Below are 11245 nucleotides of genomic sequence, written 5' to 3'. Positions count from 1 at the left end.
ATTATTTCATTTACTGTATATGCTTTAGCAGCTAGCTAGTTCAATATGTGTGTTTTATTTCCTCTTCTGATTTTTCATGATATGAACAAAACATTAAAAGCCATTAAAAACAAGAAATCTAAACAAAATGATGATTATCAAAGTGCAACGTTGCTGCGCTTAGCACTGCAAACTAGCAACTAGCATAACAGCATGTCCAAAATGCTGAAAATCGACATGCTGCTTTGGCAACATCCTCAAGCACATACAGTACAGCTGCTCATTTTCAAAGACTAGTTTAAAAAAAAGGACATAAAACATAGAAAGATGATGACGTAAACGCAGTAAATACAACATGGAAGCAGTCACTACAGTGGATAAGCCTAGTCCAGCCCGCGGTGGCGCCGCCGAGTGTTTTAATGCACAGTTCAATAAACTGGAAATGGACATAATTTAATTATTCTTTTTTTTTTTAAGTTAATCTACCTCCACTTGTACAATATTACACAACATCCACCAGGAGGCGAGAGTACATAAGCCCTCCTAGCTGACTAGCATACAGAGCGTCCTACCATAGGAGGGCGCTACCGATATAATAGTCATTAAACGTTAATTATCATTATCGTGTAAATGTGTGTGTATGTATGTGTGTATGTGTGTATATGTGTAAATAATCACAAGTTTTTTTCCTGTACACCATGTCCATAACATTAACTGTACATTTCGTGCTGTAATATTGATTAATTGTTCTTTTTTTTTGTATAAGGGTACGAGGGTGTGAAAGAGAGAGAGAGAGACAGAGAGAGAGAGAGAGAGAGAGAGAGACAGACAGCTAGAGAGGTGTTTTACTGGATCTGACAGGCGGTAGAAGACGTGGCTTGGCAGCACATGCAGGTGGGGTTGACAGATTTGGGGGGGATGAGGTCCAGGTCTTCGTCGTCGGGGATTTCGTCCAGCCTGTAGCCGTCTTTCAGCAGCTGGATGTTCAGGTCCTGGTTTATTTGCTGTGAAAGTGGGTAACTTGAGTCATATAGATGTGAGATATATAGATATAGAGTCATAATTCATGAGAATTGAGCCTGATATTACACACCTACATCTTGAGGATTTCTAAGCATTACTTAAAAGGCTTTAATGTTTGATAATAAATATTACTACATGTAATTAATACTGTAATTGTAATTATTTTAATAATGTAAGTAAATCTTATATAAAATGCAACTTATATAAAATATACAAATATGATGAGTAAAATCATAAAATTGTCAGTATTTGTTGTTTTGTCTAGCCTCAAATATGTTAAAGGTTTTGGAACCTTAAGGAGCATCTTTCTCTTAGATAAAGTTAATAATATATCTTTATTAAAGAAAAAAACTTCTCATTCTGAGAGACCGAGTCTTATTTTTCATGTTTAACTGTTATAGTAGGATAGAGTTCAGTTTGTTAAGGCTCTAATTGTTCTATTATTTTGTACATGACTGTTCCTGTATTTTATTATTATTTATTTTGTTATGTTGCACATTGCTGTTTTAATAGTGCACACTGCTGCTACCCAAAAAAAGCCACTAGATGGCATTACATATATATCTTAATTAAATGATTTAAATTTGACCATTAGTGCCTAATGTGGTGTATTACAGATCACTTGTATCACTTTGCATGACTTATATCAAGCCCACCTTTTGAAATAAGATATTGTAAATTTGATGAATCAAACCAATGACTGACCATAGACTAATCTAAAACTGGCATAGGCCTCTCTGCTGTAAAAAAAAAAAGAAAAAAGAAAATCGAGAATCGAATCGTGACCCTAAAATCTGAAATAAAATCGAATCGAGGATTTAGAGAATCGTGACACCCCTAAGTTTTCAGAATATGAATGATCTATTTTACTGCAGAGATATAGGCCTGTAGCCTGTATATGGAACAAGGCATTTTAGGGGGTTAAATGTGTTTGGACCTTGACTTCAAAGTTATGGTGTATTCCTATTGACAGACAGAGGAGCCTGAGCTTGTGTGACTGGAAACAACTTTCCAGCAGCATTACAAAGATGGGTTATAGGTTCCCTATAGGGACTTTGGTATCAGCTCACTTGGTATCAACAGTATTAAAACGAATAAAAAATAAATCCTTTATTTAAAAAAAAAATCCAGTATTAATGAGTTAAACACAAATAGAGTTTGATGGTGAACATGCATCTATATGAGTAGTGGGAACACAGGAAATGAAGCTACATAATTTACGCACAACTTCGGGAAAAAACAGAGGGGTTTATTGGAATATTAATGCTTGTGAGAAACACATTATCCGTTAGAACTCTCGGCTGACTCTGTCAGTTTGGGGGTAAAAAGGAACATTTAGGAAGAAAAGAATAAAAAGTACATAGTTTGTAATGGAATAATGATGAGGGAAATCTGAATGAGGAACGAGGACACCCTGGTGATGTTTGGACGTGACATAGATTTGGTTACTCAGCCAGTGTTTTGTAGGTACCTGTTCCCTTAGTGACCTCACCTCAGCCGAGGAGTATCCCGACGAAGAGTATCTGGACACGTCGAAGTCATCATCACTAGAAAACACAATCAGAAAATTAAGCGTTAGCTGTGATGAGTTAGATGATGAGTGTGTGGTGAATCGTACTGTGTAGAAACAATTAAAGAAATGAGCGCAGTGTACCTACCTGTCTGTGTCTAGAGCTACTAAGGGTTTCTCGTCTGGGCTCTGGTCTAAAGAGGAGTAGCCTTTGTTGGGAACCACCAGCCTGAGGAAATAGAAAAAAACATTATTAGAAATCAATATCAGCAATAACATCAGCAAAAGAGGTCAGTGATCGAAACAGATGAATAAAATATGGTATATTCTTTTTTTCTATCATTAAAGGTGCTGTATATGATTTTGAAGGACAACTACAGATACAGCGGCTTAAAATATTTTATTTTATTTTTTAATGTTTAGGCCCAATCCTATTTCACCCCTTAGGTGGTAGGGAGAAGAGGGCTTTGTACAGAGATTTTTTTTAGATGAACTTTTCAAATAAAGGTGTATGAGAATCACTGGTAAGACGGCGGAACAAGAGACAAAAGAAACCCACAAATTTCAGTATTTTCCTTGTTAAAATGGATGATTAGCTCTATATTACCATAGTTTAATGTGTAGTTTCAATGTTTTATGCCCTAATTCTTCATAACAAGCATAAAAAAAGATCACTAGTAGACTACATTTATAAAGGGTTTATAAAAAAAAGGTTTACAATTAGTTTATTAATGGTTACTAATTAGGTTGTTAATTCCCTTTAAAAATCATTAATAATCAGTTATAACACATACGTAGAAAGGGCAACAATGACCTGTTGTTAAAATAGTGAACTCACAGCCGTCTATATTGCTGCCCTTTTTACGTATGTGTTATAACTGATTATTAATGATTTTTAAGGCATTTACAACCTGATTAGTAACCATTAATAGACTAATTGTAAACCATTTATGAACCATTTATAAAGATAGTCTTATTTTAAAGTGGTACCGTTCGTCTTAGTAGCTAGCTAGCTAACTTTCCTGTTCCACCTTAAATGATGCAACAGTGCTACAGTGGCTGCAGCATTTAGTTTATATAATTAAGTACTTGTATTGCATCTGCATGTGTCTGAGTTTTGTCCAGACATTACAGAGGTATTGTTCTAAAATGAAGAGGGTAAAATGTTTCATGTTCATACCGTGTTCTGGCCATGACGTTGTTTTTCTTGGGCTGCTGATTGACAGGGCTCCCGGTCGTGCCGTTCTTCAGTGAACCCTTCCTGGCCATCTCTCGCTGTTTCTCTGCACAGAAACACAAATCAGTTCAAATGTAAGAAGCATTTAAAGTCCAGATCAGGAATTACTCTCGGGCTGTAGAGAAACTCCAACACTCTGACTAAACAAAACCCAAGTTTACCATCTACTAGGGGGGTCAGGATTTCGATATTTCATCAAAATCTATCAAAATTATGTCATGATCTCGAGCCTCGAAGTCAAAAAGCGGATTGACGATCCCTCAAAGAGCAGCTCTTTCTCCAGAGAATGTGGACATTCTCATCTTCTTAAAGAAAAACTTGAAAATATAAAAATAACAGTTGATTTGTCTAGCCTCAAATATGTTAATAGTTTTGGTACCTTAAGGAGCATCTTTCTCTCAGATAAAGTTAATAATATATCTTTATTAAAGAAAAAAACTTCTCATTCTCAGGGACCGAGTCTTATTTTTCATGTTGAACTGTTATAGTAGGATAGAGTTCAGTTTGTTAAGGCTCTAATTGTTCTATTATTTTGTTCATGACTGTTCCTGTATTTTTTTATTATTTATTTTGTTATGTTGCACATTGCTGCTACCCCAAAAAAAGCCACTAGATGGCATTACATATATATATCTTAATTAAATTATTAAAATTTGACCATTACTGCCTAATGTGGTGTATTACAGATCACTTGTATCACTTTGCATCACTTATATCAAGCCCACCTTTTGAAATAGGCCTCTCTGCTGTAAAAAAAAGAAAATCAAGAATCGAATCGAATCGTGACCCTAAAATCGAGAGAGATAGAGTCTACAGGCCAAAGCAAGACATTTAAGACAGTGTACCTATTTTCCTCTGCAGCGGCGAGGGCTTGTAGTTGAGGGTGGCCGGCTCGCTCTCTCTTGTGTCCGAGTCGGCCTCAGAGGCAGTGGATGACGCTGGGTCCTAAAGAGAGGAAACAGAAGAGGATCGGTCCGTTATCATCCAATCAGTGTTAATACAGAAAATAAACAATTAGATATAATAATTATTTTTGGTTTATTATTCATTGTTAGGGTAGAAGCAAAGACTGATAATGTAGACTAAATAAACTGATATAAACTAATCTTAAAACCTGTGTGCCAAAGGATAGGAAACAATGATTAGAATCGAATCCCAGTCATGCAGCTTGCCATCAGCTGCTGGAGTCCCGAGAGAGCACAGCTGGTCTCGCTCTCTCTGGGTGGGTACAGTACAGTAGATGGTGCTTTTTCCCCTCATCACTCCTAGGGTGATGTGGATCAGCACAAGGCTGCATCTGTGAGCTGATGTATCAAAACTGAGTCGCTGCGCTTTCCTCCGAGTGTTAGCGCTGTGATGCTACTCAGCAATGTTGCGTCAATAGCAGTTAGAAAAGAAGCGATGTTTGGCTTTACAAGTGTTGAGGGATCACTAGTGATGGAAATATACTGCTGACTAGCAGCTAAATGGGTGAGAGAAATAGGCAGATAAACTGGAAGAAAAACAGTAGATAATTTAAAAAAGGCACATAAATTCATTGTTTATCTTATAATTAGGATAGTAAAACATGTGTCTATCCTGCTTTTGTTATCTCTACTGTCCAGGGAAGGCTTTCAAGTAGATTTTGGATTTAAGTCCACAAACATACAGCATTTTAGTGTGTGCTAGACCCTTAAAAAGCTTTAAAATAACCTGTTCTAAATGAAGTTCTTTATTTTAGATAAACTCTTAAAAGAGAAATCCAATTCAGAATGTTCTGCTGATATTGTCCCAATGCCCACACCCATCAATACCCATTTCTTTCTTTAGCTGAGAGCGGATCTAATCTCTCAGACAAACCTTTTAAGGCTCAGCCTTTGAGTAAATAAACACATACTGTAGTGCTTGAAAGTGTTTATATTTCTATATTTCTTCCTAAATATAAACTAAAAGTAGACAAGGCGAAACAAATCAACCAAATGAGACAAAACTATTAGACTTGTTCATTTCTTTGTTGAGGAGAATTATCCAATAATAGATATCTGTGGGTTAACAGATCGTTTGATAGTGAAATGAAATGTTGTCAAATAAATAAATGAGACAACATTTAGGTGTGAGTGGCTGGAGCCTGTATTATTTTATCATTAATTCAAAGTTTGGCCTATTAGTTTCTATTGTTGGAAATGATAAATCCAACATTTCTATTAGAGCTGGGTGATATGGCCCAAAAAAAATCTTTTTCGATTGAAATCTCTTTTTTTTCCCCTACTAAATTCTTCTAAAAGTCGCTAGAAGTCGCTAAAATGCCTGAGAGGGAGGGAGAGAGGGGCAGGGCGTTGCGTGGGAGAGAGGGGCGGGGCTGCACGCGGAGAGAGGGGCGGGGCTAAGCTCAGGGGAGTCGGTGGTGAAAATTAAAACTCAGAAAAAATTGATTTTCATAAAAACACATCGTCCTTAACTGTAAATTCGAATTAATTTATAACATCGATTAATCGACCAGCTCTAATTTCTATTCATACAGATTCTATTGAGACATCAAAAATCCAGTTTGGCCTACTAGATCCTACTGTGGCATCATAAATCTATTCTATCAGAGTTTGATCATAAAAAAACACGTTTGTGAAAGTGAATCATGACAAACGAGATTTTTGAGGATATCAGATTAATTCCAAATTTAAATTATTTATAAAGCACTTTTTTTTTTTTTTTTACAACAAATGGTGTCAGCTTTACAGAGATATGGCTCCAGGCCTCTTATGAGGAATCACCATTGTTGTTGATCCTCAACAAACTGAAAAAGTTTACAAAACCATCTCTATCTAAAGAGTTTAGACTCCACAAATCCACTATCAGACAGATTACAGTGTACAAATGGAAAATTCAAGACCATTATAACTTAAGGTAACTTCTAAGCAACTAAAGGCCAATTGGCTAATGTTAAAATTCACCACCAGAAGAATATTAAACAACTATGGTGAGTTTCCAAGGGAGAATTTCAATAAAAAACACAGCTTGTAAACGCTCAACTTTTAACTCAAACAGATAAAGAATAAAACAACATTACTGTTCCCTTAAATGAGCTGCTGGTGTGTCTTCACAGCGTGAAAGTGCAGATCAGTATCTGTCTCTGCTGAGATGCACAAAGCACCTCATTGTTAAAATACCAAAGCGCCAAAGTCAGAGCTCACCTGCTTCTTAAAGCAAATAACAACTGGCACACTGATCTAAATCAAGTTGTTCTATAGGCTACTGACTGGTGCGCTCTAGATCGTTAAAATAGTTCCCCACATCTGTAACATTGGATCATTTTCATCAATAAATAAATAAGCAAGTCTAATAATTACTGTGTCTTATTTGTTTGATGTGATTCAATTCATCGTTTAAGCCTCACTGTCTGTATTTTATGTATTTTATACTGTCGCAAAATCTACAGTAAAATTCAGTTTCTCCAGCCATCACTGCCTGAAACACTTGCAGCTTTAAGGCTTGTCTTGTGTTTACGGGTTAGTCATTTATCAGATGTTCTTGCTCAGCATGACCTCCTGTTCCTTCTTCTCTGCAAATCCTGAAAAAACTCACTCCTCTACAGAATATATTAATATATATTTACAACTCTTAAATTGTAACCTTCATGTAAATTGTGATTTGCATTCTTACTTCCTTAATTTCCTTTTGAAAACAATAAATCCTTCCTTCTTTTATTGAATGGTTCCTTTCAGAAGTGGTTCTCAGATCAGGGTGTAAATTTCAGGGGTGGGGGTTCTAAACATTTAACCCCCTTTTCAATATGTTAAGTTAAGTTGTTAAATATTTAGTGCATCCCTAATAATCTATATTATGCATCTGTACTGAGGTTGAAACCAGTGTCCACCCACTCAGTCAATGATTCTTCAAAGAACCATACAATAATATACAGATAGAATAATATACAATAGAATAATATACAGTACCATCCAAACTATTCACTAGAAGTGGTGAAAGAATATTCTTGAGGGGAACCATCTCAGTGAAAGAAAAAACCTTCTGTTCTCAAGCAAAAGAACATCCAGTCCCAAAAGTCCAAATGTCATGGCGGCTGCTCCATACATCGAGGTTGCTCAACTTTAAAATTCCTTCCTTCACATACAGAACCAGTCAAATTGTGGACATAACTTCCTATTCAGTATTTTTCCATACACTGTAAATGAACACTAAAGTCATCCAGACTATGAAGGAACACATAAGTAATCATGTAGTAACTAAAAAGTGTTAAACAAACCAAAATACTGCTTAACTTATCCTGTACAACTTCCTTTTCTGGGGCGGTCCTGATGAAAGCCAGTTTCATCATAATTTTTTTATGGTCTTTGATGGTCAGTGACTGCACTTTCGGATAATTTCAAAGTTCTTGAAATTGTTTTTTTGGATTGACTGACCTTCATTTTTTCTTAAAAGTCATTTTTTCTTAGCTTGAGTTGAGTATTTATTGTCATTGTATGGATTAGAACATATTCAAATATTCACTATTCACTGTATACCAACTCTACCTCTTCACTTCTTCAACTGATGCTCTCAAACACATTAAGAGGGAAGAAATTCAAGTCATTGAATTGACAAGGTCATTCCAGGTGACTCTACCTCATAAAGCTGACTGAGAAAATCCAGCCAAGATGTGCAAAACTGTTACCTAAAGAAGAGGTGCTGTATTTTGAATAATGTAAAATATAAAACATATTCTGGTTTATTTAACACTAGTTTGTTTTTCGTCGTGGTTTAGATGACTTTAATATTATTAATATACAATGCAGACATTTTTAAAAAAGTAATGAAATTTGGTTTGTGTTTGGGCACTTTTAGAGACACAGAAAGTTGAGTTGAGTTTAAATTTTCTGTTTTTGTGTCCTGCACTTTGTTTTGTGCGATGCTGTTGGAAATGAATAATTATTTAACACTGAAATTTGGAGTTAACTAATTTGTGTAACTGACATTCATTATTAACTATACTACATTACACTCTAAAAAAACAGAGGTACGATATGAGTACTTTTTTGTACTCAAAGGTATACTCTTCATAATTGTACCCTCAATGGTACAATATTGGTCTTTACAGGCTCAGATTTGTTCCCTCTGAAGTACAAAGTAATTTCTAACAGAAATAAGTACAAATTTGTACCACTTAACCAGCTAAAGGGTACATTTAGTATTCTGTATCACTGTACTAATAAACAAGATATATTTTAATTGCACATTTTTTATTTGAAAGCCAGACAATTTTCGATCAAGTTTTGAGCCATATTTAGTTGATGATAATATTTATAATTTTTATAATCTTTACTGGCTTTACATGGGTACAAAAAAGGACTTTCACTGAAAGGTACTTTTTGTACCTCAATATAAGGTACAGCCCCAGCGACAAGCTTTATACTCTTTTAAGTACAAATCTGTACTCACTTTTCTTAAAGTGTATAATTGTTGCAGCACTGTATGGATGTTCTGTTCTTTAAATTGACACACCTCCACATGTTGCCATATTTGTCTGGAAAATGTAGGCCCACACAATGGATGACTTTTGGGCCTGGATGTGCTTTTGTTCTTGAGAACAGAAGCTTCTTCCAGAACAAAACTGGTGACATGGTACGAATCTGTCATTAGGATGGAACTCTCAAGAGTATGTCTCCCAAGTACCTTTATTTAAGGTATTTAAATATTTCTACTACATCCCTTTGCTGTTTTTATTTCCATATACGTTTAAGGGACACAGTTGGACCTGAAAGATCATGTTGTACCTTTGATGAAACATTTGTACTGTCTGTTCTTGTACAGTGCATTTTTTTCTGGTATTATAAACCAGGCCTCAATTGAACCCTCATCGATCATAAAGCTAGGCTACGCTATGCTATCTACAGTATGTACATCCAACACCCAGCTCTGGAGGCTCTAGCCTGGGCTAGACTAGACTGCAGACAGTCTGGAGGCACTCTGAATGATGCTGTAGGAAGCTTGGATTGTAGAGTATTTTTAAACTTGTTAATTACCATTGTTGAAAAGACTAAACACTAAAAAACTAAACACATACACAACAATTACACAATGACCAGATTGCTCAGCTACACGATCAGCTAGAGCTGCGCATCTGCTTCGTAGTAGAATCTCCCGTTCCACCTTAAATGGTGCAGCAGATACATTGTAGAATGTTGTAGCGTCTCGAAGGATCTTGAACGCTGCAACTGCGCTATTTAAGGTGGACTGGAGAGTTAATGTACGAAGCTGGAGAGATGTGATTTTTGTGCATCAAACGGAGCATCCATGACCAAATCCCACAAACTGGTGCCATCAGACGCATCATCCCACTATCAATCCATCATTATTATTATCATCACCCAGGCGAATTAATCCGAATCTGTAAATCCCATCAAACCGATTTCACACACAGATAAACACACACACACACACACACACACACACACATAAACCGCATCGCATCGTTCGCTCACTCACCAGGGCCTGCATCTCAGCCTCGGTCGGGACCTGGAATCGGTCGATTTCTTCCATCATCTTTGCGGTGCTGCTGGATCACCGGCTCCTGTTCCGTTGCCCTGCCCACTGCGGAGCGCCCGACTGCGGCCTGGGAAGCTGGGAAGGACCGGTGTGAGTCCGGGTGTTTGTGTGTATGAGTGCGTGTGTGTATATAAGAGTGTGTGTGAGTGTGTATAATTGTGTACAGGCTGTGTGTGTGTGTGAGTGTTTTAGATTCCTCCTCTTCAGCCGCGAGACTGTCCCCGGCGCTCCTTCATCCCAGCGCTGAGCTCTCTGAGAGGCAGTGGTGATCCGCCCACTTCCGGCGGGGTTCGGTCTCGAGGGGGGGCGCGCGGATGGTGCTGATGCTGGGGCTCCGATTTCAGGGGCGGAGGGGCGGTGATGAGGCTCCACCCAGACCCGGGATGGAGGGGTGGAAGGGGTTGATGAAGGGGGCTGGTGGTAAACAACAGCTTGGTGGTAAACATCCTGCTACTAAATGACAGGGGCAATGTTGTATGATTTTGCTATTAATAGGTTTATGTATGAATAAAATGAACATTGCTGTTTTATTCTATAAACTACAGACAACATTTCTCCCAAATTACAAATAAAAATATTGTCATTTAGAGCATTTATTTGCAGAGCTGTCAATGCAAATAAAACAAGTTCACATTCATAAAGTTTTAAGAGTTCAGAAATCAATATTTGGTGGAATAACCCTGGTTTTTAATCACAGTTTTTTTCATGCATCTTGGCATGTTCTGCTTTTGGATAACTTTATGCTGCTTTACTTCTGGTGCAAAAAATCAAGAAGTTCAGTTTGGTGGTTTGATGGCTTGTGATCATCCATCTTCCTCTTGCTTATATTCCAGAGGTTTTTAATTCGGTAAAATCAAAGAAACCCATCATTTTCAAGTAAGTGGTCTCTTATTTTGTTCCAGAGCTGTATTTAAAGGCCATTCCAGCAAGTTATGTACAATATGTAATTAAACAATAACAGAAACTACTTAGAACACTGA

General features: G+C 36.9%; 1 protein-coding gene across 2 annotated transcripts; it reads right to left on the bottom strand.

Moving 5' to 3' along the window:
• Positions 1–778: 778 nt before the first annotated feature.
• Positions 779–10558, bottom strand: fam219ab (family with sequence similarity 219 member Ab). 2 transcript variants are annotated; one of them, XM_007240555.4, is made up of 6 exons: positions 10206–10558; positions 4595–4694; positions 3693–3795; positions 2661–2741; positions 2474–2549; positions 779–983 (listed from the first exon to the last, which is right to left on the bottom strand). In XM_007240555.4, exons 1-6 carry the CDS (start codon positions 10260–10262, stop codon positions 825–827), a joined length of 576 nt encoding a protein of 191 aa, XP_007240617.1. In that variant the 5' UTR covers positions 10263–10558; the 3' UTR covers positions 779–824. The 2 variants fall into 2 exon arrangements, with proteins under 2 accessions (XP_007240617.1, XP_007240618.1); XM_007240556.4 differs by having other exon boundaries at positions 2495–2549; positions 10206–10550.
• Between the last annotated feature and the right edge of the window lie 687 nt (positions 10559–11245).

Source organism: Astyanax mexicanus, chromosome 22 (genome assembly GCF_023375975.1).
Source record: "Astyanax mexicanus isolate ESR-SI-001 chromosome 22, AstMex3_surface, whole genome shotgun sequence".
Classification (NCBI taxonomy): Eukaryota; Metazoa; Chordata; class Actinopteri; order Characiformes; family Acestrorhamphidae; genus Astyanax; species Astyanax mexicanus.
The sequence above is the reverse complement of the archived record's forward strand: the minus strand, read 5'-3'. Positions and strand labels throughout refer to the sequence as shown.

Coding starts and splice junctions, on each gene's coding strand:
- fam219ab (XM_007240555.4), bottom strand. CDS start 10,262: ATGATGGAAGAAATCGACCGATTCCAGGTCCCGACCGAGGCTGAGATG. Junction 4,695..10,205: donor AGGCTGAGATGCAGGCCCTG/GTGAGTGAGCGA, acceptor TCCTCTCTTTAG/GACCCAGCGTCATCCACTGC. Junction 3,796..4,594: donor GCCGCTGCAGAGGAAAATAG/GTACACTGTCTT, acceptor GTTTCTGTGCAG/AGAAACAGCGAGAGATGGCC.